Source organism: Leptodactylus fuscus, chromosome 6 (assembly GCF_031893055.1).
Source record: "Leptodactylus fuscus isolate aLepFus1 chromosome 6, aLepFus1.hap2, whole genome shotgun sequence".
Lineage (NCBI taxonomy): Eukaryota > Metazoa > Chordata > Amphibia > Anura > Leptodactylidae > Leptodactylus > Leptodactylus fuscus.
In genome coordinates, this window is record NC_134270.1 from 68,702,077 (window position 1) to 68,729,416 (window position 27,340).

At 43.8% G+C, this 27,340-nt stretch overlaps 1 protein-coding gene across 4 annotated transcripts in view; it reads left to right on the forward strand.

Moving 5' to 3' along the window:
* PPP1R12C (protein phosphatase 1 regulatory subunit 12C) overlaps positions 1 to 27,340 on the forward strand; it is a 91,293-nt gene that overhangs the window by 51,605 nt on the left and 12,348 nt on the right. The window contains exons 11-20 of one of the 4 annotated variants that reach the window (XM_075280115.1): positions 41 to 223; positions 2,384 to 2,536; positions 4,855 to 4,949; positions 5,227 to 5,370; positions 7,127 to 7,217; positions 7,596 to 7,712; positions 9,155 to 9,242; positions 11,707 to 11,807; positions 14,178 to 14,233; positions 15,837 to 15,930. In XM_075280115.1, the coding sequence (XP_075136216.1) occupies positions 41 to 223; positions 2,384 to 2,536; positions 4,855 to 4,949; positions 5,227 to 5,370; positions 7,127 to 7,217; positions 7,596 to 7,712; positions 9,155 to 9,242; positions 11,707 to 11,807; positions 14,178 to 14,233; positions 15,837 to 15,930 (1,122 nt within the window). The remainder of the gene's footprint in view (positions 1 to 40; positions 224 to 2,383; positions 2,537 to 4,854; positions 4,950 to 5,226; positions 5,371 to 7,126; positions 7,218 to 7,595; positions 7,713 to 9,154; positions 9,243 to 11,706; positions 11,808 to 14,177; positions 14,234 to 15,836; positions 15,931 to 27,340) is intronic. The other 3 variants (XM_075280116.1, XM_075280117.1, XM_075280118.1) reach the window with 3 other exon arrangements.

A 27,340-nucleotide genomic window follows, 5' to 3' on the forward strand; every position in this document is an offset into this window, starting at 1 on the left:
ATCACAATTCCCCATACATACCCTTCTTCCATATCTGTAGTTCTCTGGGTCACCGAGCAGCATCACAGAGAAATGCCAGCTTTCCTTTTCCAACTTGAGGGCAGGCTTACGGAAAACTGGCAGCTTCGGGGCTCTGCAAGATGCCAAAGTAGTGGACAGTAGCTTCAAAGAGCCCGGAATCAAGCGCTCTGCTTCCAGCCCCCGACTGGACACCCACGAGAGGGTGAGCAGCTCCTTCATTTGATTCTATTGATCGATAAAGTGAGCAGATACATTATAAGAGGTGTTCTCTTTATACATGTGTGGAGGCCTTTACCATGTCGTAAGTTACCAATTTTCTTCAGTGGATGATATTTCTAGGTATTTGAAGCAATGGCGCCCCTAATAATAGGGGGAGGGGGGGGGGGCTCCTTCCTTTGAATCTTCTCTTCCACAGATTAAAATAAGAAATATCCACAAAATCGATCTTTGGTGGATCTTGCCTCATGGTAGAAATACCACCCAGACTTTTCTGTGGTACTTTTCTAGGTTAAGGTGTATTTTTGCGCTAAAATTATCTGAAAAACCATTACGGAGTCTTTTATATTAGCTTATATTAAAAAATAAAACTGCCAGTGGTAGGAAGAAAAGGTAAAGTACGTCATAATCCATGATATTTTATCCTCTGGATTTACTAGCTCAGGCTCTGTAATCTTTGTAATACGTTGCGGTATACTACTGCCATTCAGCCAACATTATGAAACGCACTAAAAATATATATATATAAAAAAAAAAAAACTAGTTGGGAGAAAGTAGCAAACACTAACCAGTTCGTTGGGCTCAGAGTAGAGATTAGGAAAATTATAGTGGTCCTCTAACTTATTAAAGTCCTTAAAAAGGCTGCTCTGATTTTTTTTTTTTTTTTTTTTTTTTTTTTTTTTTTTTTTTTAAGCTGGTATGGAAGCTTAAAATAAGAGACCGTTCTGCCAGCTATCAAGCGGAAAAATAATCTGTTTAAGATAGGCCATTAGTTTTAGGTGGGTAGGGGTCAGACTATCTACATCCTTGTCAATTGGCTTTTTTTTAAAGGGGTTGCAGCCTTTTGGCGAGTACTTGGACAATTTCATTCTTTATATCAGGTGTCGGCTATATTTTTGTGACTTGCTCTTCTAGTAAAATGAAATGTAACAAATATGAACATACTCCTAATAGTAGTCCAAGAAGCTGAGATATGGGGACTTGTTTGGAAGGGTTTGTCCCTCTGTAAGTGCTGCTTCATACCTATATACAAGGTTGCGTTCACACTGCCATCGTCCGTTGTTCTCTGTTATAGGATTAAAATAATGGGCTTGATCGTTGACTGAAGGAAGAATACAGACAGAGCACCTTCTGCAGAGTCCGCTGGGAATCAGACTTTTTACTTTGCTGCTTTCTGTTTAAAAACCACTGACCCATTATAGTCAATGGGTGCGCCAGGCTCCATGTGTAACCGCTGTTTTAGTGGTTCGTCTCTCCATTGTTTGGGTTCCCCAATGGGAAATCCAAAGCTTTTTTTTCCCATTTACCTTTTCCAAGAGAAGATAGTCTTGTGCATCCTACAACATATATCTCATCATTTGCCTGTCTTTTTGTTTGTAGAAGTAATGGGGGGGGGGATTTTAATAAATGGAGAGGTGTTCCATGCACAGACTATGGCATTGCTCATTGACTTTAATGGTGGCATGTGGAAGTGGAAATAGTCATTTAGTCAGGATATTCTCTAAAGATTGACAAAACCTATGCCTCAGTGGAAAGGCTAGGCACTGATTAGTTGGATCTGCCATCATTGCTAGATCAATGGTGACCACCATCAGAGAAAGAGAGCGCACTTGTTTCCCGCTTGTCACATGGCAGCCTTGTGGACCCCCACAGACTATTCCACACATCTCAGTTTCCAGGAAAAGCTAAGCTGAACTTTTAGTATTTGATTGGAGTTCGGTTCATTTTAACCCCCGTCAGGAGATTCCTGCTGTCCTTTCTGATAACTGGTTCTCGAGAGAGAAGCTGAGCTTTGTGATATATAGGTTAATATGATTTTGACCAGAATTTTATTGGTAAAGAGCAGAGTAATTTCTGATAAAACCCCTCACAGAGACTGTTCGGATTACCCCACCCACACTGAAAAAAGAAGCATCCTTGCCACAGATTTTGCTGCAGGCTCAGACGTATAACCCACTAAGCAGGTTACTCTGCACAGCAAGTAGAAGCTACACTGGAAATCTATATATCCATGTATCAGAACTCAACTTCTCCACTTATGTCATACCCTACTCTCAGATATGGCAGTAGAAACCACCTAAAGCCCATGTATCTGTTGGTAAGTGAGGTCAGTCTTTTGAGTCTCTGTTCAGCGTTTGTTACATAGCCCCTCTTTGTTCTGCTGTCTCAGAAGCCGGACATTTGGGAGATCCTCCAGAAGTGGAAAAGAAATCTAGAAGCGGTTGCAGTGAGCCACAGTGTCGCTACATACAGTAAACCATTGTGCAGTCAGCTGGAAAAACGTTTGCAAGGCTCAGTGGTAGGGATGTCAAAATGGCTGGACATAGTATAGCAGTAGTAGTTACAGCGTCATGAAAACACAGCTTGCTTTTAGAGATGTGAAGACAGTGGTGACTCGTACTAGATGTGTGTGATGATTGGATTGTATTATAACTGTACTATCATTCAGATTTCACTTCTCTTTTCCCTATCCTTGCCTATGCACAATGGAGGCTGCCAGTGTATGTCAGTACTAAATGGATTCTAGTCCTTTTTCACGTTTACAATTGAAGGAGAAAAAAAACTGCAAAACATTCCATGGTCTTGTTATTCTGCCTTGCTCTTAGGCCTGAGAAAGTTTGTGGCCACACTGTACATTAAGTCTGCTGACCCATAATCTAAATGGATATGGATCATACACAGCTCAAAGGACCATGTCATCAGGTTTATTCTGTTTACCTGGCACCTGGCCTGGTGCTGTAGGGCTATAGCACTTCTACCATGCCATTGTCAGCAGCCTTGACTCTGTACATCCCCCACACCACACCATGGTGCTATTATATTCAGTGACCTGGTGGAAATGCAGTTTACATGCCCTATAACACCATGCCTTTGATTTCAAGGGGTTGCCTGGCTTATTTTTTTAAGATTTATACAACTGCTATTGATGCCAATAAACCAATAATAATAATAATAAAAAGTTATTCTCCTTTTCCTAGTTGTGGCAGCTCCATTCTTCTACTTATAGGCCCCTTGGCTGCTGTCCTGTTTGTCCCAGATGGACCCCTGAAGCCAGTCACAGGCCTCAGTAATGACCTCTTCACAAACCGCATGTGACTGCTCTGTGGTGCCATTTGTGATTAGCTGAACACTGAGGCCTGTGATTGGCTGCAGGGGTCACCTAACACAAAGGCCGGGTTCACACCGGGTGTTTTGGTCTGGAGGCCACCTCAGTTTCCAGACCAAAAAACGGGTATCTGTGATTTGATGCTGGTGCAGTGCATCCAATGAATGGGCCTAGTTGGGAGGAGGAGTGTCTTCAGGCGGATTCGCCTGAAGAATCCTGAAGAATGAGCATGTCGCTTCTTTTTTTCTGGGAGCCGGAACAAACGGCTCCTGGAAAAAAGAACTGATTGATTTCAGTGGGAGCCGTCTTTTTGGTCAGGATTTTAAGGCGAATTCGACCTCAAATTCCTGACAAAGAAAACTGTGTGTGAACTCAGGAAAACAGCTGACAGTCCTGTAAGTAGAAGACTGGAGCTGCTTCTGCATCTGGAAATGGAGGACAAAGGAGAGGTGAGTAATGGTGTTTTGTTACTTGCCCCATCTGTATAACTGCTAAATTTAAAAAATAAATAAAAATGGTTTATTGAGCAGCATTGCATATGGTTGGGCATTACTCTATTCATTTCTATGGAACCTACTCCACAGTGACATCCTGCAGTCCCACAGATGTGAATTGAAAGGCGGCCAAGCATGTGCGCCATTGGTTTTGTTGCATGGATTACTTGGAGTTTACTTGTGAACCTCCATTCTTTCAATATCTGGGGTCCCAACAGTACCCCACCAGTCAGTATCTAGGGTACCTTCACCAGTCAGACATTTCTCCCCTATCCTCTGGATAAGAGGATAAAGGTCATAAAGTGGCCATCTACCTTTAATAGCCGTCCATGAAACTTTTTTTGGCCATCAGCTATTCCTCCTAACCTCAGGTAACATATACATGTTGGCTTGATTTGGTCCAGCGTGCGTGTGTTGTAAGTGTGGAGAGGGAAGTAAGGAGTTGGCAAATGCCCCTGGCGGTGGCTTATCTCCCCTGAGAACAAATGGATTTTGCATGTAAAAGTCAACATGGCAGATCTTTCTTTCCCTCAGCATTGTCTGTGTGGGACAAGCCAGGAGGCCTCCATACATATAGTTAATCTTAGGCTGAGTTCAATCTAAGTTTTTTGGTCAGGTATCGCCTCAAAATCGGCCTCCAAAAAAGCCTCCCAATAGAGTTCTACCTGACCAAAAAACTCTGTGCGAACTCGGTGATATTTCTACGGACATCTTAATATGATGAAGGAATAATGTTTTTCATAATATATATGCCATTCTTTCCTCGTATGTAGTGACCAGTCCTATAATAACTGCGGTATCAGAATATTCACTCCTACTGTATAAATGGGATGTGATCAAAACTTGCACTAAAAAAATCACATATGTGATTGTGTTGCTTGTTGCTTCCTGTATACAGTATAGCGTGTAGCATGTTGTATACTATGATTATACATGTAGTTATTCTCATTTTAAAAAAAAGTGGATGAGTGACAGATTTTTTTTTTCTTCTTTTTTTGCCCCCTCCTCATCACCTAGAATAAGGAGCCGCGTATGGCTCGTATTCCTCCAACTCCTACAAGGAGGATATTCAGCCTACCCGAGGCGGACTCTCTGCCAGACACCAAGAAAGAGTAAGTACTGCTGGTCACAAGCCCAGTTTGGGTTGTCTCTACAATAACCTCATGTCATCTACCTGTACACCAATCCACGTATCACTTAACCCCATCACTCTGTGTCTGTACTATTTTTTTCACTAACCTAATAAAGATCACCCACAAACCATATCATTGTATCAAGCTGTACTAACTTCTAGATTTTGGAGACTGATTTTGGACTGTAAAGTCTTTAAGTTCTTTGAAATGGTTAGGAAAAAAAAGTCAAAAATCTTTACTTCGATCGTCCTAATAGAGACTTAGAAGGTGGACTACAGATGAAACTTGACATGGTTCCCACCACACAATTGCACACAAACACTTTGTCCAGCATGACTGCCACTTCTTCCACTTCGTCCTCCAGCACAAGCTCCAGTACTGATCCCAAAGACAAGCGAAGGTAAGACACCTCTCACCTGCATGTCCTGCACTTCTTGGGTGCTCCACGGTGGTTATCACTTCCAGTGTTGCTTTCTTATAATTTAGACCACCTTGAATTAATCTAAAAATAAGTGTTTGTTTTCTCAGCCGCACCCTCGCTCAGTTTTTGATGATGTAAAGGTAAATTGTGTTGTATATATTGGGTGAGACAAATCCATTCTGTAGTTTTAACTTTTAATTACAAAGCTGTGCACTAATTCTCTCAGCCCCATCCCTTTCTGGATGTCTTATTGATTTGCACACTTGCGCTAGGTTCACACCTGCGTTCGGGGTCTCCGTTCTGTGGTTTCAGTCTTCTGCATGCAAGAAGACGAAAACCAAAGACTGGGTCCGGCCGTGAGCAGCGGTGAGCGTTTTATGCTCTCCGCCGCGAAACCGTTTTTTTTTTAAATCTGGACACAGAGTACTGCATGTCCGACTCGGTGTCCGGATTTTAAAGAGACGGTTTCGCGGCGGAGAGCATAAAACGCTCACCGCCGCTCATGGCCGGACAGCTTTCAAACCCATTCAAATGAATGGGTTTGAAACAGTCCTGCAGGTTTCTGTCTCCTGCCTCTGTTTTGTGCAGGAAACGGAAACCTGCAGAACGGAGACCGGGCGCAGATGTGAACGAGCCCTTAGCTGATCCAGTTGAGGAAATTGTCCATCTTAATTGGAGGTAGAGACTTTCCGGTGATTATTGAATGTCTATAGCATATAGTCCTCTATGTAAGGTGCAGTATGCACTCCATTCTGTCATGTGCTGCTATATGGCCCATGAGGCACCTGGGTCTATCCCATACATCTATATTCAATATAGTATATAGAGCTTGGCATAATGTGAAAGCTGAGAATTTCTGCTCTGGCTATAATAAAAACTGAGAGGTCACATGAACTGCTGCATATAAAACTCCAATACCCAACTGGGTTTTTAACTAGTGATATCTTAGGTTATTTTATAGCTAGTACTGCAGTCTTGTGATACCAGAACCATTTCTAGGTTGTTTAACCCTTGAAGAGGACCTTTCACCGATTTGGGCACAGGCAGTTCTATATACTGCTGGAAAGCCGACAGTGCGCTGAATTTGCGGGGAACTCCCCCCTCCCCTCCTGATAATTTAGTCTATGGACGAGCACTGTGCGGAGAGGGTGGGGGCGTTCCTCCCTGCTCACACTGTACAGTGCGATAGGCGCTGCAGTGGAGAAGGACGTACCTGACTGACTGTCAGAAACGCCCTCCTGACGGTAAAGAGCTACGGTATCGGGACCGATAGCTCATTACCCGGGGCACAGATCAGGAAAGCCGACACTGTGCTGAACACAGTGTGCCTGTGCCCAAATCAGTGAAAGGTCCTCTTTAAGTGCTATCATGGTGTCCATCATAATGATATGTGTATGATAGTGGTATGATAGACACCATGATAGTACTTACGGGTTAAAACCAGAGATACAGCCATTTGAAGTTACCCTTTCTCCCCTTTGGCAAGTGCTCCAGCTCTATATACTGGCAATACAAATGTGCATGTGACTAAATGGATTTCCCTGGTAAAAGCTCAGTTAGAGGGTTGCTAGGGAGAATCTTTTGTACTAATATAAAGGAAGTTTAGGTTGGTGGTGTTTTTGTTACAATCTACTAAATTAACATAACAACCCCTGACTTAATAGCAAAATAAAAGTAAAATGGGAGTTACACTTTAAACAAAATTATTTAATTGTAATTTTGTTGCTTTCATCAGGTCGTATCAAACTCCTGTTCGTGATGAAGAATCGGAGTCTCAAAGGAAAGCTCGCTCTCGGCTCATGAGGCAGTCAAGGCGATCTACTCAGGTGAAAGTCCAAAATCTCTTTCCTTCTTTTCAGGTTTTTTTCTGTTATTTGTATGAAATCTTCACTAAAGTGAAACTAAACTCATTGGGGATACTTTTGCCAAAAGCCCTACATACACATATATGGACCGTAAATGGATGTTTGTACTTGCCAGACTTACTGTATGGTGCAGGAACTCTGTCTAGTATTGGCTGTGAGGTTTAAGCTTATAGGAGCTACAGCTTTCAGCAAAGCACTGTGCTTCTTCAGATCCATTTACACTTTTTTTATTTTATTTCCGAGAGCGTCTTCTTCACTTCTATGTGAAGATGACCAGACGTGAGGTGGTGTTTACTTCGTTTCAGAGTAATACAATACATTTTACTTTATATTTATTAGGGTGTCACGCTTACTGACCTGAAAGAAGCTGAGAAAACGCTAGGCAAATCTGTAGAGATTCAGTCCACTGAGCAAAAGGACAATAGAGAGCAGGTGGAAAATACTGCAGAAACTACGGTTAGTACTTTATTATTGGTTAAATGGAGCTTTATGTATTTAGATTGCTTTGTTCATTATATTGGTTAAATTGGAGTTTTTATGATCACATACATGTTAACAAATTATACAAATTGATGACTTTTCTTACAATAGATACTTGGCATTTGTCACCTGCTACCCCTACCAATGAGATACTCACACTGAGCCACAGCTAACACAAAACTGTATAGTGGCTTAGCCAAGTTGCTGCCGCACATCTTCCATGGAAGTGGCGTCTATACAGTGGCTTCATCTGCTCTATAGTACCAGCGGCTGCTGAGAACAGCTGATCATTGGGGGTTGCCAGATGTTGGATATCTACGATCTGATATTGCCTATGTTACAGAATAGTGCTTTAGTAATTTTGATGTGGAAAACCATTTTAAAGGTGTTTTTCATTCCCAAATTGATCTTTTTTTTTTTCCTTCCCCCCTATACTGATGACCTATCCATAGATTTAGACTTTGTCTTTACAATGAGAGATTATTTATTATGGTTAATAGAAATCTAATTTAAAAGCAGATCAAATAATATGCACATTAGATGAACCATATATTACATTACACAGGTTTGTACAAAACACTGATCATGCTCCAAGAAGTTCTTGCAGTTCAGAAGTTCTTTTCAGTGTTATCTTGGTGTTTACATAGGTAACCAGATTGTCAGAACTGCAATTTGCTGAACTGATTTTTCTGACCATCACAGGACAGGACAGGGACCAAGGAAACTTTGTAATATAGCAGGCAAAGGAAGTAGCATTGCTAACTCAATGTATTTAGGAAATCTCTTGAATTTACATAAGCTAGCAGTATAGATAATATCCATGAGATGGGAATACCCCTTTAAGTATGCAGAGCAAAATTATCATTTACTTAACTCCCGTTCACCTTCTATAGTACACAATGCTGGTAAGGTTACTGGTATGTCCGAGGTCTCGTGCACTTTGTAGTTCAGTGATGCGCAGACTATTAATAATACTACCCTGATTCTGAAGCCAGGGTCTCCAAGAACTTCTCTAAAGTTGCCAATTTTGTGGCAGCAGCTAGTCTTTCATTCCTCCTTATACATACATATATGCATACGTACATGCTTGGTTTGGCCAAGTATGCATCTTTTCTTATTCGGGAGAGGGGGTGTAAGCCACTCCCAAAAATGACTTACAATCCTTTTGTTTTCAGGGGAGATAAGATAAGTCAATATTATCCTTCTTTTTCCCCAACATCCTCTTTCGGGGCACCCCATATACTTCAGATCAGCTAGTTCAGTTGACATTAATCTAATGTGTATGGGTGTCCTAAGGGACTGAATTGTTGCACAATATAGAAAGTGCTAAACTTTACTTATAATGCTTGTCACGTGTGTGTATATAGATAGTTCCAGAACTAAGGTATATATTATTCTTCCCTTTTCTTTTGGAACAGGATCAGATCCGAAGATCTCGGTTAGCATCGAACACTGAAACTGTCACATCTGCACCTGTAAATACTGTGATATCTCCAACAAAGAAAGGTTATATATATATATATATAGACTATTACATTTGTTATACTATGTAGTCTTTTTCCTTATATTTCCTTAACAGAAATAAAGCAGAGGTCTGTATATTTAATCATAGTATATATGGTTATATATACTATGGGATAACTATATATAACCATATATACCGTATATGCCCAAGTATAAGCCGACCCGAAAATTCAAAAATTAAATTGGTCGAAGTTTTTGGGTGCAGTAGTTGCTGGGAAAGGGGAGGGGGTGTTTTGGTTGTCTGTCTGCCCCTTCCCTGAGCTTGAGGATTGGGTTTTTCTTCTCCCACTTGGAATTCAGTCTGGCTGAATATAGGGTATCTGCAGTACTCCTAGTAACCCCTTCCTGATGGAACAGGAGCACTGCAGATCCCCTATATTCAGTAGACCGGGCACTTTCAGACACATGGATATCTAATGTGTATGTGTTTCACAGTCATGTTCTACATTTGTATGTATTCTAGGGAAAGGAGGGATTTAGAACTTTATTTTATTTTTTTAAAGCTTCTTATTTTTTTCACTACTACTTCATTTTCACTATACATTACTATATTACTATATACTTTTTTTTTTTTTGCTTGACTTGAGTAAAAGCCAAGGGGGGCCTTTACAGCACAAAAACTATGCTAAAAAAACTCTGCTTATACTTGAGTATATATGGTAGTTATCCCATAAAGAGTTCAATAGGAAACTACAACTTGTACAAACACTGTTTTTCCCAATGTGAGACCTCAAGTGATGGACTGTACCTGCTGACTTGGCGATGGATAGAGAATGACAGCTTAAAGTGGACCAATCTTCAGGCACTGTTAAGGAGCAGAAGGAGACAAACAGATTGCTATGTAGATTTGTGGGATAGGATACAGTATACATTATCATTTGTTCATTGAAGTATCGTCTTTCTATGTTGAAAAGTCAAGGAGGCAGACCTATCAGTGACTGACAGCTTCTCCTAAATGACTGTGCCTGCAGAGAGAGCTGTCAATCACTGATGGAACCGCCTTCTTGTTTTATCACCATAGACCAGAGATTTCAATAAATAAATGACAAGTTATACTAACTCTTTTCATACAACTATATATCAATCTGCTCAATTCTTCTCTGTGACTTGCTGACTGCAGATTGAACAGTTTGTCTTCTGAAAGATTCCCCTTTCCACGCTGTGGAAATCTGCTTTTCCTGGTTGCTATTTTTATTTTATTTTTTAACCGCACCCAGAAGCAGATTTAGCACAAGGATGAAGTATAAGTGCTTCCCTTATATTTCCCATTCTATTCGTGGCCACCGCTGTAGCCACTCTTCTGTAATTGGACCAGTGGAATTTGGCACCAAAGCACCTGCTTCAACACTAATTCAAATGGCCACGGATTCTATTCATAACGCAGCCACTCCTGACAATAGTGTTGGCTGCTCCACAATGATAGATATATATATATATATATCTCCATCCATGTTTTTATTACGATTCCTGTATTGTGATGTCATCCTACTGGGAGAAGAAGAGGCCACCGTGGAGATCGCTGCCCAATACGTGGCAAGCTGTCACCAAACAAGAGGAAGATGGGACTCCACGGACTGTTATATTTATCCCAATACACCCGCCCCACCACACCCCCACCTCCAACCCCACCCCCCATTTAGCAGTCACCAACGAAGAGGAAGATGAGACTCCATGGACTGTTATATTTATCCCAATACACCCGCCCCACCCCACCCCCACCTTCAACCCCACCCCCCCATATAGCGGTCACCAACGAAGAGGAAGATGAGACTCCATGGACTGTTATAACCCAATCCACCCCCCCATACCCACCCAACCCAACTCCCCCCCACCGCCCACTTTACTAGCTTTAGCAATGCCAAATACCTATTCGGACGTGCCAATAAAGCTTTTTTGATTTGATTAGTGCAGATGCACAGGGGTAGACTATAGTGTGCCCACCATTACTGGTGGTGGTCCCATTATTACAGAAGAGCTGCTGCTACTATTGAATTCAATAGCAGTCCAGCTGAATTTAGTACTGGATCACCTGCTTTGGTGCAAAATTTAAATGGGTCAATTACTTAAGAGCTGAGGTCTCTAATGATAGACAGACATATATATATATATATATATATATATATATATATATATATATATATATATATATCTCTATCTCTATCTATATCGACAGAATTGGTGAATCAATTTACCGTACTTTTTATTGGTTGGTTTTAGTTCTGTAAAATTGTAATTGCTGCAAAAGGGTCTACATACAGCACACATCAAATTGGTGTGATTTGCAATAGAAGGGGTCATGAAATGAGGATTCTGCCCAAAAGACACCCTGAAGGATTATAACAATGGATTTTCTATTAGCCATTTGCTTTATGAAATAAACCCCTCGCTTTCATACTTGGGATATCTAACAATTCTCTTTTTCTTTTTTTTTTTTTCCCCTCTACAGTAGAACTTGAAAATGTTAGCAAAGAAGATTGTGAAACAGAAAACCATTTAACAACAAGGGACCGAAGGAGATGGAGGAAAGAACTGCGGTCAAACCTTGTGGCAAGTTCTTACTAATTTGCTATTTAAAGCAGACTGCACATCGTAGATAAACTAGACAGCAGATTTAGGCATGTGATGTATATGGCGGCCTCATGACTGTTTCTGAACAGCAGGCAAAATTTCAGTATGTCTGCTCACTTGTACCCACAATAAGATATCTCAGAGGGCTCGGACAGCTACTTCTCTCCTCAAACAAACATGCTCCCTTATACCAAGCATGTATGTTGATAATGGAGTTGAGTGAAATAGTTACATCATACGTATGGCCAATGGTGACAATACATGTCATAACTAGCCTAAAGGGAAAATGTTGTGCAAGATGTCATTGGCACTTCTGAGCAGTATTAATAAAAGTGCCTGTACAGCATGTACCTGTAATACCAAATCTTGACAAATCTAGACTGTCAGTTTGGTATTTTATCTTCAAGATCAGGTGAATAATAGATCTTTCCATAAGATGTAATTTACTGCGGTTCTCTTCGTATTCTGATCTACTGTCTTGATAGAAAGTGGTCACCATCTCACAAGGTGTGTAACAAGAAGGCATTTGTTAAACCATCTGGTTAGAGAGGGGCAAATAATTATTCAGGAATTCATGATGCCATAGCAGCCCTACTCAAGTCTATAGGATGGCTAGAGAAAGACGTCAACAGCTGGCTAGAAAGTAAAAAGCTGTAATGGGACATAGCCCCATGGGTACTGAAAAGCTGAACCGTTTTTGTGATGCAAGTCTAGACAGGATGTGATTTATTTTTTATTTATTTTTATTTTTTTTCCCTTCAAGTAATTCCTTTTTGCTGCAACACAAAGATTACAGAGGAGCACCAATTTACTTATTTTTTGTTTTGTTTCTGTATTCAGCGCTAACTTATTCCACAAGGTTTTACAGATATGGTCATCACTCGCTATCACAAGTAGGGCTCAGTCTAAATTCCCACCGGACTATCCACACAAATACAGTGAGGACATACAAATGCCATGCCAGATGGTGCTATTGGCTCAATTTAAAACTGGCTTACTAGATCTGTCCTGAAACTTACTCAGCCACCTACACTATGTAGTGGCCAAGAAGGGTACTGCAGGCTCAGTGCAGCTGTGTTAGGTCTAGTTGCATAGTGGCTCCTCCAAACAGCTGATCAGTGGAGTTGCCCGGAGCCAGACACTCACTGAACTGATATTGGTGATCTATAGTGAAAATAAGTAATTAATATTAAGGACTCCAGAACTGCAAGCCGACAGTGCTAATCACTGAGCCACATTGCTACTTACAAACGGAAAGATAAAGTTATAACGGCAGGGCCACAAAACTAATAAGGGGTATGGGGGATCTGTCTACTGTATACATTGTGACTTCAGTTAGTCTCACCAGCCACACTGTGTAATACATTGAGTATCTGCTTGAATTCCAGGACAGTGGATGTTTTACAGTCAGCAAGCTGATTTGCCTATGTCATTTTACATTCCTTTTTAATATCCTCTCCCAGAAACCTAGGATGACGTGACTGTAGCTAACAAGCTTTGATGGCTACTAGTCATAGTGCAGTCAGCTTTGGCGCTTCTTGTCTGCAGTTGATGAAATGACATATCCACAAAGCTGTGCCCTACTCTCTTGTGGCAGCATATTCTTCCAGGCGCTATAATTTGTGGTTTATAAGATCTCTATGTCTACTACTTATACTGCAAATTACAAAAACGCAGCACTTCCAATATGTGTGAAAAAGTGACACTGTGGTTTTATTCCATATGTGACATTTTAGATGTTTTCTCAATGCATTACTTAGTACTTATACTGAACGTATGAACTTGAGCCTTTTGTTTCAAGATGGCACATTCGTAAGCTTTGTTGGAGCTTCATAAAATGTTCCCGATACCCTTCCTCACCAATCTGAATAGCTACCTTTTCATAAAGTTAATATAAATTCTTTATAGAATGATAAAGCACTTTTTCTCTCCCGTCAAGCAATAATAGGACCCCTTTAGTATCAGGCTGTCCTACGTTTGATGTGGTTGCTGATCTTTGTGCCTCCTTAAACCTTTAGATTTAGATCAGATACCAGATTAATACTTGTCACTGCTATATTATATTACCAGTAGAGGGCAGCTATTGACTATTGGTAAAGCTGGTCTCCATTCTGTAATCTTTACTGCTGAATCTGCATACCTTAAAACGGAAATGTGTTTTGTTCCTTTCAGGATGGGCTTATATGTCAGTCTGTCTTTCATGCATTATGTTGTTTACTTTACCTCCTTAAAGGTGTAAGGTTTCTAGTTGCACATTCAGGTTTTATCTGTATTTACCTGTATGTCCTTGCGTTACCAGGGCTGACCATGTATCCAGAAACACATAATTATCTTGGTTTGGTTTTACAGGTTGCAGACAATGAGGACACAGAGACTGTAAACCACAATGACACATCTGGGCACAGGTAATTGTCACTTCCTAGTTATTCTTTCTATTAAATAAATTTCCTCATCATGACTACCCCCTACCCCACAGACAAAATATTGTAAACATGGCCATACACTGTAGATGACTCGGCCAAGCATGCATGTGTTCTCTCAAGGGAATGGAAGGTAGGATACTGCCAGACCCTTCTGGTGATGCTTTATCTCCCATAAAAACAAAAGGATTGCCATTGTGTAATTCCCCCAATATCATCATCAAAGTAGGTTTGGGAAGCCTCTATATACATTAGATGGTGGGTGGTGTGTATGTGTAAGGCCACTTCAACATTTGTAATACTTCACAGATCAGCTGACAGTTGTTGATATCAGAGCAATAAAATTACCAAAATATAACTTTTATCGATATGCCCAAGAGGCTAAAACATCCTACCCAAATATAATATTAAAGTGTATGCACAGAAGTAACTGATCAGGACTACAAGTAAAACACTTCTATCCCTCAGCACACTTGTAAGGGAAAGCCCCATAACCCTACATCAGACCCTAATAATAAGTGTCTGCTATGCAAACAATCCAGACACAAACAAAGTTAGGGCTGAAGATAAACTGATATCTTATGTAGGGGTACGTTCCCTAACACCTTCGGCTAACGGTTGTTGCATTTTTGTCAACACACTGATATTTACCTACATGAGACATATGGGGGTTGTTGAGGCTGCTTAGTGGGGGCCGACTATCTCCATTTAGGAAGGGCTCCACATGCTACTTGGTATGCTCTATCACCAAATATGCTCAGTGGGTTAATGACAAATGTAGCAGCCGTGTTTAGCATTTGTATTTAGCACTGGTTTTTACCTGGTGGCGGAGTGGTTTGGGGTTTTTTTTGTTTTTTTTTATCGAACCATTTCCCTCCTATCTCAATCTGTGGTGTACATTATTAGGGATTGAACCACCTTTGGTTTTGTAAACCATTAGCCGAAGGTGTTAGGGAAAGCACTCCTACATAAGATATCACTTTATCTTCAGGCCTAACTTTGTTTGTGTCTGGATTGATTGCATAGCAGACACTTAGTATTGGGGTCTGATGTAGGTTTATGGGGATTTCCCATACAAGTGTGCTGAGGGATGGAAGTGTTTTACTTGTAGTCCTGATCAGTTACTTTTGTACATACACTTTAATATTATATTTTGAGTAGGATGTTTTAGCCTCTTGGGCATACCCCTGGTTCCCTGAAATATTAGACACCCCCCTTCACCTCCTGGACCACCTACAACCGGCAGTCATGCCGGCGCTCTGCTAAGGAAGCACCGCCATGACTTCCAATTGTCCCCCGCTCCAGCCGCTGCATAAGACATCCCCCAAAAATAAGACAGGTTATATATTTTGGAAGCGAATTTAATATAAGACATTGTCTTATTTTCAGGGAATCTGTATCAATAAAAGTTATATTTTGGTAATTTTATCGCTCTGATATCAACATCTGTCAGCCTATCTGTGAAGTATTGTTCCAAATTAGTGGTTGCTTATACCCTCTGTGAAGTGGTTTATAATACTTCAGCTGTATAAATTGTCATGCATTTAGCACATTCCGGTATGTGGAGAAATCTGTGTTCTGATTGCAGAGTAACGGAAAGCTTAAACAGTATTTTACCATACAGAGCGGGAACGTACTCCTTCTCAAGGCACAAGGAGGAGCCTGACAAAGATTACAAAAAGGTAGGTGAGATCTTCACAACTCCCGATTCACAATCTTAATGGCAGACTTGTATAATTCCATAAGGGAAGAGGGAATGGTGAAGACAAGTAGCCAGAAAACACCTCTGACTACAGACTTAATGTGATAACATCATTACTTTTGTCTTGGCACATCAGTCCTGCAGATTAATAACCTCATATGACCATCAAAACCTGCAAGCAACTTCCAGAAAACCCTTCTTGAAGTTTCTGTAAACTTTAGTCAGCATAAGTTCATTTTATTGTGATTATAGGTAGAGATGAGCGAACAGTGTTCTATCGAACTCATGTTCGATCGGATATTAGGCTGTTCGGCATGTTCGAATCGAATCGAACACCGCGTGGTAAAGTGCGCCATTACTCGATTCCCCTCCCACCTTCCCTGGCGCCTTTTTTGCTCCAATAACAGCGCAGGGTAGGTGGGACAGGAACTACGACACCGGTGACGTTGAAAAAAGTAGGCAAAACCCATTGGCTGCCGAATACATGTGACCTCTAATTTAAAAGAACAGCGCCGCCCAGGTTCGCGTCATTCTGAGCTTGCAATTCACCGAGGACGGAGGTTTCCGTCCAGCTAGCTAGGGCTTAGATTCTGGGTAGGCAGGGACAGGCTAGGATAGGAAGGAGAAGACAACCAACAGCTCTTGTAAGAGCTAAATTCCAGGGAGAAGCTTGTCAGTGTAACGTGGCACTGACGGGCTCAATCGCCGCAACCCAGCTTTCCCAGGATCCTGAATGGAATACACTGTCAGTGTATTCCCGTATACCCGATATATACCCCGATACCCGTTCCAACGGTGTGCCCCCCCACCTTCACCCCAGAAATACCCTGCAAGTCCCCTAGCAATAGAATTGGGGCTATATACACCCACAATTTTTACTACTGGTATACAGTGCCATTGTCTGACTGGGAATTCAAAGAATATATTGGGAATACAAATACCCTCATTTCTTGCTACTGCCATATAGTGCCAGTGTCTGACTGGGAATTCAAAGAATATATTGGGGTTACGTGCACCCACAATTTTTACTACTGGTATACAGTGCCATTGTCTGACTGGGAATTCAAAGAATATATTGGGAATACAAATACCCTCATTTCTTGCTACTGCCATATAGTGCCAGTTTCTGACTGGTAATTCAAAGAATATATTGGGGTTACGTGCACCCACAATTTTTACTACTGGTATACAGTGCCATTGTCTGACTGGGAATTCAAAGAATATATTGGGAATACAAATACCCTCATTTCTTGCTACTGCCATATAGTGCCAGTGTCTGACTGGGAATTCAAAGAATATATTGGGGTTACGTGCACCCACAATTTTTACTACTGGTATACAGTGCCATTGTCTGACTGGGAATTCAAAGAATATATTGGGAATACAAATACCCTCATTTCTTGCTACTGCCATATAGTGCCAGTGTCTGACTGGGAATTCAAAGAATATATTGGGGTTACGTGCACCCACAATTTTTACTACTGGTATACAGTGCCATTGTCTGACTGGGAATTCAAAGAATATATTGGGGTTATAAATACCCTCATTTCTTGCTACTGCCATATAGTGCCAGTTTCTGACTGGTAATTCAAAGAATATATTGGGGTTACATGCACCCACAATTTTTACTACTGGTATACAGTGCCATTGTCTGACTGGGAATTCAAAGAGTATATTGGGAATACAAATACCCTCATTTCTTGCTACTGCCATATAGTGCCAGTTTCTGACTGGTAATTCAAAGAATATATTGGGGTTACGTGCACCCACAATTTTTACTACTGGTATACAGTGCCATTGTCTGACTGGGAATTCAAAGAATATATTGGGGTTATAAATACCCTCATTTCTTGCTACTGCCATATAGTGCCAGTTTCTGACTGGTAATTCAAAGAATATATTGGGGTTACGTGCACCCACAATTTTTACTACTGGTATACAGTGCCATTGTCTGACTGGGAATTCAAAGAGTATATTGGGAATACAAATACCCTCATTTCTTGCTACTGCCATATAGTGCCAGTTTCTGACTGGTAATTCAAAGAATATATTGGGGTTACGTGCACCCACAATTTTTACTACTGGTATACAGTGCCATTGTCTGACTGGGAATTCAAAGAATATATTGGGGTTATAAATACCCTCATTTCTTGCTACTGCCATATAGTGCCAGTTTCTGACTGGTAATTCAAAGAATATATTGGGGTTACGTGCACCCACAATTTTTACTACTGGTATACAGTGCCATTGTCTGACTGGGAATTCAAAGAGTATATTGGGAATACAAATACCCTCATTTCTTGCTACTGCCATATAGTGCCAGTTTCTGACTGGGAATTCAAAGAATATATTGGGGTTACGTGCACCCACAATTTTTACTACTGGTATACAGTGCCATTGTCTGACTGGGAATTCAAAGAATATATTGGGGTTATAAATACCCTCATTTCTTGCTACTGCCATATAGTGCCAGTTTCTGACTGGTAATTCAAAGAATATATTGGGGTTACGTGCACCCACAATTTTTACTACTGGTATACAGTGCCATTGTCTGACTGGGAATTCAAAGAGTATATTGGGAATACAAATACCCTCATTTCTTGCTACTGCCATATAGTGCCAGTTTCTGACTGGGAATTCAAAGAATATATTGGGGTTACGTGCACCCACAATTTTTACTACTGGTATACAGTGCCATTGTCTGACTGGGAATTCAAAGAATATATTGGGGTTATAAATACCCTCATTTCTTGCTACTGCCATATAGTGCCAGTTTCTGACTGGTAATTCAAAGAATATATTGGGGTTACGTGCACCCACAATTTTTACTACTGGTATACAGTGCCATTGTCTGACTGGGAATTCAAAGAGTATATTGGGAATACAAATACCCTCATTTCTTGCTACTGCCATATAGTGCCAGTTTCTGACTGGTAATTCAAAGAATATATTGGGGTTACGTGCACCCACAATTTTTACTACTGGTATACAGTGCCAGTTTCTGACTGGTAATTCAAAGAATATATTGGGGTTACGTGCACCCACAATTTTTACTACTGGTATACAGTGCCATTGTCTGACTGGGAATTCAAAGAGTATATTGGGAATACAAATACCCTCATTTCTTGCTACTGCCATATAGTGCCAGTTTCTGACTGGGAATTCAAAGAATATATTGGGGTTACGTGCACCCACAATTTTTACTACTGGTATACAGTGCCATTGTCTGACTGGGAATTCAAAGAATATATTGGGGTTATAAATACCCTCATTTCTTGCTACTGCCATATAGTGCCAGTTTCTGACTGGTAATTCAAAGAATATATTGGGGTTACGTGCACCCACAATTTTTACTACTGGTATACAGTGCCATTGTCTGACTGGGAATTCAAAGAGTATATTGGGAATACAAATACCCTCATTTCTTGCTACTGCCATATAGTGCCAGTTTCTGACTGGGAATTCAAAGAATATATTGGGGTTACGTGCACCCACAATTTTTACTACTGGTATACAGTGCCATTGTCTGACTGGGAATTCAAAGAATATATTGGGGTTATAAATACCCTCATTTCTTGCTACTGCCATATAGTGCCAGTTTCTGACTGGTAATTCAAAGAATATATTGGGGTTACGTGCACCCACAATTTTTACTACTGGTATACAGTGCCATTGTCTGACTGGGAATTCAAAGAGTATATTGGGAATACAAATACCCTCATTTCTTGCTACTGCCATATAGTGCCAGTTTCTGACTGGGAATTCAAAGAATATATTGGGGTTACGTGCACCCACAATTTTTACTACTGGTATACAGTGCCATTGTCTGACTGGGAATTCAAAGAATATATTGGGGTTATAAATACCCTCATTTCTTGCTACTGCCATATAGTGCCAGTTTCTGACTGGTAATTCAAAGAATATATTGGGGTTACGTGCACCCACAATTTTTACTACTGGTATACAGTGCCATTGTCTGACTGGGAATTCAAAGAGTATATTGGGAATACAAATACCCTCATTTCTTGCTACTGCCATATAGTGCCAGTTTCTGACTGGGAATTCAAAGAATATATTGGGGTTACGTGCACCCACAATTTTTACTACTGGTATACAGTGCCATTGTCTGACTGGGAATTCAAAGAATATATTGGGGTTATAAATACCCTCATTTCTTGCTACTGCCATATAGTGCCAGTGTCTGACTGGGAATTCAAAGAATATATTGGGGTTACGTGCACCCACAATTTTTACTACTGGTATACAGTGCCATTGTCTGACTGGGAATTTAAAGAGTATATTGGGAATACAAATACCCTCATTTCTTGCTACTGCCATATAGTGCCAGTTTCTGACTGGGAATTCAAAGAATATATTGGGGTTACGTGCACCCACAATTTTTACTACTGGTATACAGTGCCATTGTCTGACTGGGAATTCAAAGAATATATTGGGGTTATAAATACCCTCATTTCTTGCTACTGCCATATAGTGCCAGTTTCTGACTGGTAATTCAAAGAATATATTGGGGTTACGTGCACCCACAATTTTTACTACTGGTATACAGTGCCATTGTCTGACTGGGAATTCAAAGAGTATATTGGGAATACAAATACCCTCATTTCTTGCTACTGCCATATAGTGCCAGTTTCTGACTGGGAATTCAAAGAATATATTGGGGTTACGTGCACCCACAATTTTTACTACTGGTATACAGTGCCATTGTCTGACTGGGAATTTAAAGAGTATATTGGGAATACAAATACCCTCATTTCTTGCTACTGCCATATAGTGCCAGTGTCTGACTGGGAATTCAAAGAATATATTGGGGTTACGTGCACCCACAATTTTTACTACTGGTATACAGTGCCAATTTCTAACTAGGAATTCAAAATGCGCAAGGCTCCCGGAAAGGGACGTGGACGAGGCCGTGGGCGAGGTCGGGGGAATGGTTCTGGGGAGCAAGGTAGCAGTGAAGCCACAGGGCGTCCCGTGCCTACTCCTGTGGGGCAGCAAGCATTGCGCCACTCCACAGTGCCAGGGTTGCTTGCCACATTAACTAAACTGCAGGGTACAAACCTTAGTAGGCCCGAGAACCAGGAACAGGTCTTGCAATGGCTGTCAGAGAACGCTTACAGCACATTGTCCAGCAGCCAGTCAGACTCTGCCTCCTCTCCTCCTATTACCCAACAGTCTTGTCTTCCTTCCTCCCAAAATTCCGAAGCTTTACAGAACAATAACCCAAACTGTCCCTGCTCCCCAGAGCTGTTCTCCGCTCCTTTCATTGTCCCTCAACCTGCCTCTCCACGTCACGATTCCACGAACCTAACAGAGGAGCATCTGTGTCCAGATGCTCAAACACTAGAGTCTCCTCCATCTCCGTTCGATTTGGTGGTGGATGACCAGCAACCCACCCTCATCGACGATGATGTGACGCAGTTGCCGTCAGGGCATCCAGTTGACCGGCGCATTGTGCGGGAGGAGGAGATGAGACAGGAGTTGGAAGAGGAAGTGGTGGATGATGAGGACACTGACCCGACCTGGACAGGGGGGATGTCAAGCGGGGAAAGTAGTGTGGATGTTGAGGCAGGTGCAGCACCAAAAAGGGTAGCTAGAGGCAGAGGCAGAGGTCAGCAGCTTAGGCGAAGCCAGGCCACACCCGGAATCTCCCAAGATGTTCCAGTTCGTACCCAGCCCCGAAAAACTCCCACCTCGAGGGCACGTTTCTCGAAGGTGTGGAGTTTTTTCAAGGAATGCGCCGAGGACAGATATAGTGTTGTCTGCACAATTTGCCTCTCGAAATTGATTAGGGGCTCTGAGAAGAGCAACCTGTCCACCACTTCAATGCGCCGTCATTTGGAATCCAAGCACTGGAATCAGTGGCAGGCAGCAACGGCAGGACAAAGGCCGCCTGCCGTTCACGCCACTGCCACTGCCTCTGCCTCTGCCACTGCCACTGCTGACTGTGCTGGCGATGCACTCCAGAGGACGAGCCAGGACACCACTTCATCTGCCTCCGCCACTTTGTTGACTTCTACCTCATCCTCCCCTGGTCCTGTCTTATCTCCTTCTCCTGCACCATCAAAGGCACCATCAGGCATTTCTTTACAACAACCCACCATCTCTCAGACATTGGAGCGGCGGCAGAAATACACTGCTAACCACCCACACGCGCAAGCCTTGAACGCCAACATCGCTAAACTGCTGGCCCAGGAGATGTTGTCGTTCCGGCTTGTTGAAACTCCCGCCTTCCTGGACCTGATGGCAACTGCGGCACCTCGCTATGCCGTCCCTAGCCGTCACTACTTCTCCCGGTGTGCCGTCCCCGCCTTGCACCAGCACGTGTCACTCAACATCAGGCGGGCCCTTAGTTCCGCGCTTTGCACAAAGGTCCACTTGACCACCGACGCGTGGACAAGTGCATGCGGACAGGGACGCTACATTTCACTGACGGCACACTGGGTGAATGTAGTTGAGGCTGGGACTGCTTCCCAAACTGGCCCGGTGTACCTCGTCTCCCCGCCTAACATTCCTGGCAGGGACACGAGAAGAACACCCCCCTCCTCCTCCTCCTCTACCGCCTCCTCCTCCGCCACCGCCTCCTCCTCCGCCACCGCCTCCTCCTCCGCTGTTAGATTGACCCCAGCTACGAGTTGGAAACGTTGCAGCACTGGCGTTGGTAGACGTCAGCAGGCTGTGCTGAAGCTGATCAGCTTGGGGGACAGACAGCACACTGCCTCCGAGGTGAGGGATGCCCTCCTCGATGAGACGGCAATATGGTTTGAGCCGCTGCACCTGGGCCCAGGCATGGTCGTTTGTGATAACGTCCGGAACCTGGTAGCAGCTCTGGAGCTTGCCGGACTCCAACATGTTCCATGCCTGGCCCACGTCTTCAACCTAGTGGTGCAACGTTTCCTAAAGAGCTACCCCAATGTTCCAGAGCTACTGGTGAAAGTGCGGCGCATGTGCGCCCACTTTCGCAAGTCGACAGTAGCCGCTGCTAGCTTAAAATCTCTCCAGCAACGCCTGCATGTGCCACAACACCGGCTTTTGTGCGACGTCCCCACACGCTGGAACTCAACGTTTCAGATGTTGAATAGAGTGGTTGAGCAGCAGAGACCTTTGATGGAATACCAGCTACAAAACCCTAGGGTGCCACAAAGTCAGCTGCCTCAGTTTCACATCCATGAGTGGCCATGGATGAGAGACCTTTGTGACATCCTACGGGTCTTTGAGGAGTCCACAAGGAGGGTGAGCTCTGAGGATGCGATGGTGAGCCTTACAATCCCGCTCTTGTGTGTTCTGAGAGAATCCCTGATTGACATCAGGGATAACTCAGATCACACAGAGGAGTTAGGGATAGCATCCGATCCGTCACAGCTGGAGAGTAGGTCCACACATCTGTCCGCTTCACTGCGTTTAATGGAGGAGGAGGAGGAGGAGGAGGAGGAAGAAGAGTTGTCCGATGATGTGATGGTGATACAGGAGGCTTCCGGGCAACTTCGAATCGTCCCATTGTTGCAGCGCGGATGGGTAGACATGGAGGATGAGGAGGAAATGGAGATTGAACTTTCCGGTGGGGCCAGAGGAGTCATGCCAACTAACACTGTGGCAGACATGGCTGAGTTCATGTTGGGGTGCTTTACAACCGACAAGCGTATTGTCAAAATCATGGAGGACAACCAGTACTGGATCTTTGCTATCCTTGACCCCCGGTATAAAAACAACATCTCGTCTTTTATTCCGGTAGAGGGGAGGGCCAATCGCATCAATGCTTGCCACAGGCAATTGGTGCAGAATATGATGGAGATGTTTCCAGCATGTGACGTTGGCGGCAGGGAGGGCAGTTCCTCCAGTAGGCAACCAAGTTCTCACCGGTCCACACAAACGAGGGGCACACTGTCTAAGGTCTGGGACACCTTGATGGCACCCCCTCGCCAAAGTGCCGCCACGGAGGGTCCTAGTGTCACCAGGCGTGAGAAGTATAGGCGCATGTTGCGGGAATACCTTTCCGACCACAGCCCTGTCCTCTCCGACCCCTCTGCGCCCTACACGTATTGGGTGTCGAAGTTGGACCTGTGGCTTGAACTTGCCCTATATGCCTTGGAGGTGCTGTCCTGTCCTGCCGCCAGCGTCCTATCTGAGAGGGTGTTCAGTGCAGCCGGTGGCATCATCACTGACAAGCGCACCCGTCTGTCAGCTGAGAGTGCCGACCGGCTCACTTTGATAAAAATGAACCACCACTGGATAGAGCCTTCATTTTTGTGCCCACCTGTGTAAAGCACCCCAACATGAAACTCCATGTCTGTACTCAACCTCTCCAATTCCTCCGCATCCTCATACTCATCCACCATAAGCGTTGCACAATTCTGCTAATACTAGGCTCCCTCCAACATGATTTCCCCCAACTCTGCTGGTTAGAGGCTCCCTCCACCCTGATTTCCACCAACTCTGCTGGTTAGAGGCTCCCTCCACCCTGCTTTCCCACAACTCTGCTGGTTAGAGGCTCCTTCCACCATGAATTTGCCAAAACTGGGCTGTTTAGAGGCTCCCTCCACCATGAATTGGTCCAAACTGGGCTGGTTAGAGGCTCCCTCCACCATTAATTGGTCCAAACTGGGCTGGTTAGAGGCTCCCTCCACCATGAATTTGCCCAAACTGGGCTGTTTAGAGGCTCCCTCCACCATGAATTTGCCCAAACTGGGCTGTTTAGAGGCTCCCTCCACCATGAATTGGTCCAAACTGGGTTTTTTAGAGGCTCCCTCCACCATGAATTGGTCCAAACTGGGCTGGTTAGAGGCTCCCTCCACCATGAATTGATCCAAACTGGGGTGGTTAGAGGCTCCCTCCACCATTAATTGGTCCAAACTGGGCTGGTTAGAGGCTCCCTCCACCATTAATTGGTCCAAACTGGGCTGGTTAGAGGCTCCCTCCACCATTAATTGGTCCAAACTGGGCTGGTTAGAGGCTCCCTCCACCATGAATTTGCCCAAACTGGGCTGTTTAGAGGCTCCCTCCACCATGAATTTGCCCAAACTGGGCTGGTTAGAGGCTCCCTCCACCATGAATTGGTCCAAACTGGGGTTTTTAGAGGCTCCCTCCACCATGAATTGGTCCAAACTTGGCTGTTTAGAGGCTCCCTCCACCATTAATTGGTCCAAACTGGGCTGGTTAGAGGCTCCCTCCACCATGAATTGGTCCACACTGGGTTTTTTAGAGGCTCCCTCCACCATGAATTTGCCCAAACTGGGCTGGTTAGAGGCTCCCTCCACCATGAATTTCCCAAAACTTGGCTGTTTAGAGGCTCCCTCCACCATTAATTGGTCCAAACTGGGCTGGTTAGAGGCTCCCTCCACCATGAATTGGTCCAAACTGGGGTTTTTAGAGGCTCCCTCCACCATGAATTGGTCCAAACTTGGCTGTTTAGAGGCTCCCTCCACCATGAATTGGTCCAAACTGGGGTGGTTAGAGGCTCCCTCCACCATTAATTGGTCCAAACTGGGCTGGTTAGAGGCTCCCTCCACCATTAATTGGTCCAAACTGGGCTGGTTAGAGGCTCCCTCCACCATGAATTTGCCCCAACTGGGCTGTTTAGAGGCTCCCTCCACCATGAATTTGCCCAAACTGGGCTGGTTAGAGGCTCCCTCCACCATGAATTGGTCCAAACGGGTTTTTAGAGGCTCCCTTCACCATGAATTGGTCCAAACTTGGCTGTTTAGAGGCTCCCTCCACCATGAATTGGTCCAAACTGGGGTGGTTAGAGGCTCCCTCCACCATTAATTGGTCCAAACTGGGCTGGTTAGAGGCTCCCTCCACCATGAGTTGGTCCAAACTGGGCTGGTTAGAGGCTCCCTCCACCATTAATTGGTCCAAACTGGGCTGGTTAGAGGCTCCCTCCACCATGAATTTGCCCAAACTGGGCTGTTTAGAGGCTCCCTCCACCATGAATTTGCCCAAACTGGGCTGGTTAGAGGCTCCCTCCACCATGAATTGGTCCAAACTGGGGTTTTTAGAGGCTCCCTCCACCATGAATTGGTCCAAACTTGGCTGTTTAGAGGCTCCCTCCACCATTAATTGGTCCAAACTGGGCTGGTTAGAGGCTCCCTCCACCATGAATTGGTCCAAACTGGGTTTTTTAGAGGCTCCATCCACCATGAATTTGCCCAAACTGGGCTGTTTAGAGGCTCCCTCCACCATGAATTGGTCCAAACTGGGGTGGTTAGAGGCTCCCTCCACCATTAATTGGTCCAAACTGGGCTGGTTAGAGGCTCCCTCCACCATGAATTGGTCCAAACTGGGGTTTTTAGAGGCTCCCTCCACCATGAATTGGTCCAAACTTGGCTGTTTAGAGGCTCCCTCCACCATTAATTGGTCCAAACTGGGCTGGTTAGAGGCTCCCTCCACCATGAATTGGTCCAAACTGGGTTTTTTAGAGGCTCCCTCCACCATGAATTTGCCCAAACTGGGCTGTTTAGAGGCTCCCTCCACCATGAATTGGTCCAAACTGGGGTGGTTAGAGGCTCCCTCCACCATTAATTGGTCCAAACTGGGCTGGTTAGAGGCTCCCTCCACCATTAATTGGTCCAAACTGGGCTGGTTAGAGGCTCCCTCCACCATGAATTGTTCCAAACTGGGGTTTTTAGAGGCTCCCTCCACCATGAATTGGTCCAAACTTGGCTGTTTAGAGGCTCCCTCCACCATTAATTGGTCCAAACTGGGCTGGTTAGAGGCTCCCTCCACCATGAATTGGTCCAAACTGGGTTTTTTAGAGGCTCCCTCCACCATGAATTTGCCCAAACTGGGCTGTTTAGAGGCTCCCTCCACCATGAATTGGTCCAAACTGGGTTTTTTAGAGGCTCCCTCCACCATGAATTGGTCCAAACTGGGCTGGTTAGAGGCTCCCTCCACCATGAATTGGTCCAAACTGGGGTGGTTAGAGGCTCCCTCCACCATTAATTGGTCCAAACTGGGCTGGTTAGAGGCTCCCTCCACCATTAATTGGTCCAAACTGGGCTGGTTAGAGGCTCCCTCCACCATGAATTTGCCCAAACTGGGCTGTTTAGAGGCTCCCTCCACCATGAATTTGCCCAAACTGGGCTGGTTAGAGGCTCCCTCCACCATGAATTGGTCCAAACGGGTTTTTAGAGGCTCCCTTCACCATGAATTGGTCCAAACTTAGCTGTTTAGAGGCTCCCTCCACCATGAATTGGTCCAAACTGGGGTGGTTAGAGGCTCCCTCCACCATTAATTGGTCCAAACTGGGCTGGTTAGAGGCTCCCTCCACCATTAATTGGTCCAAACTGGGCTGGTTAGAGGCTCCCTCCACCATGAATTGGTCCAAACTGGGGTTTTTAGAGGCTCCCTCCACCATGAATTGGTCCAATCTTGGC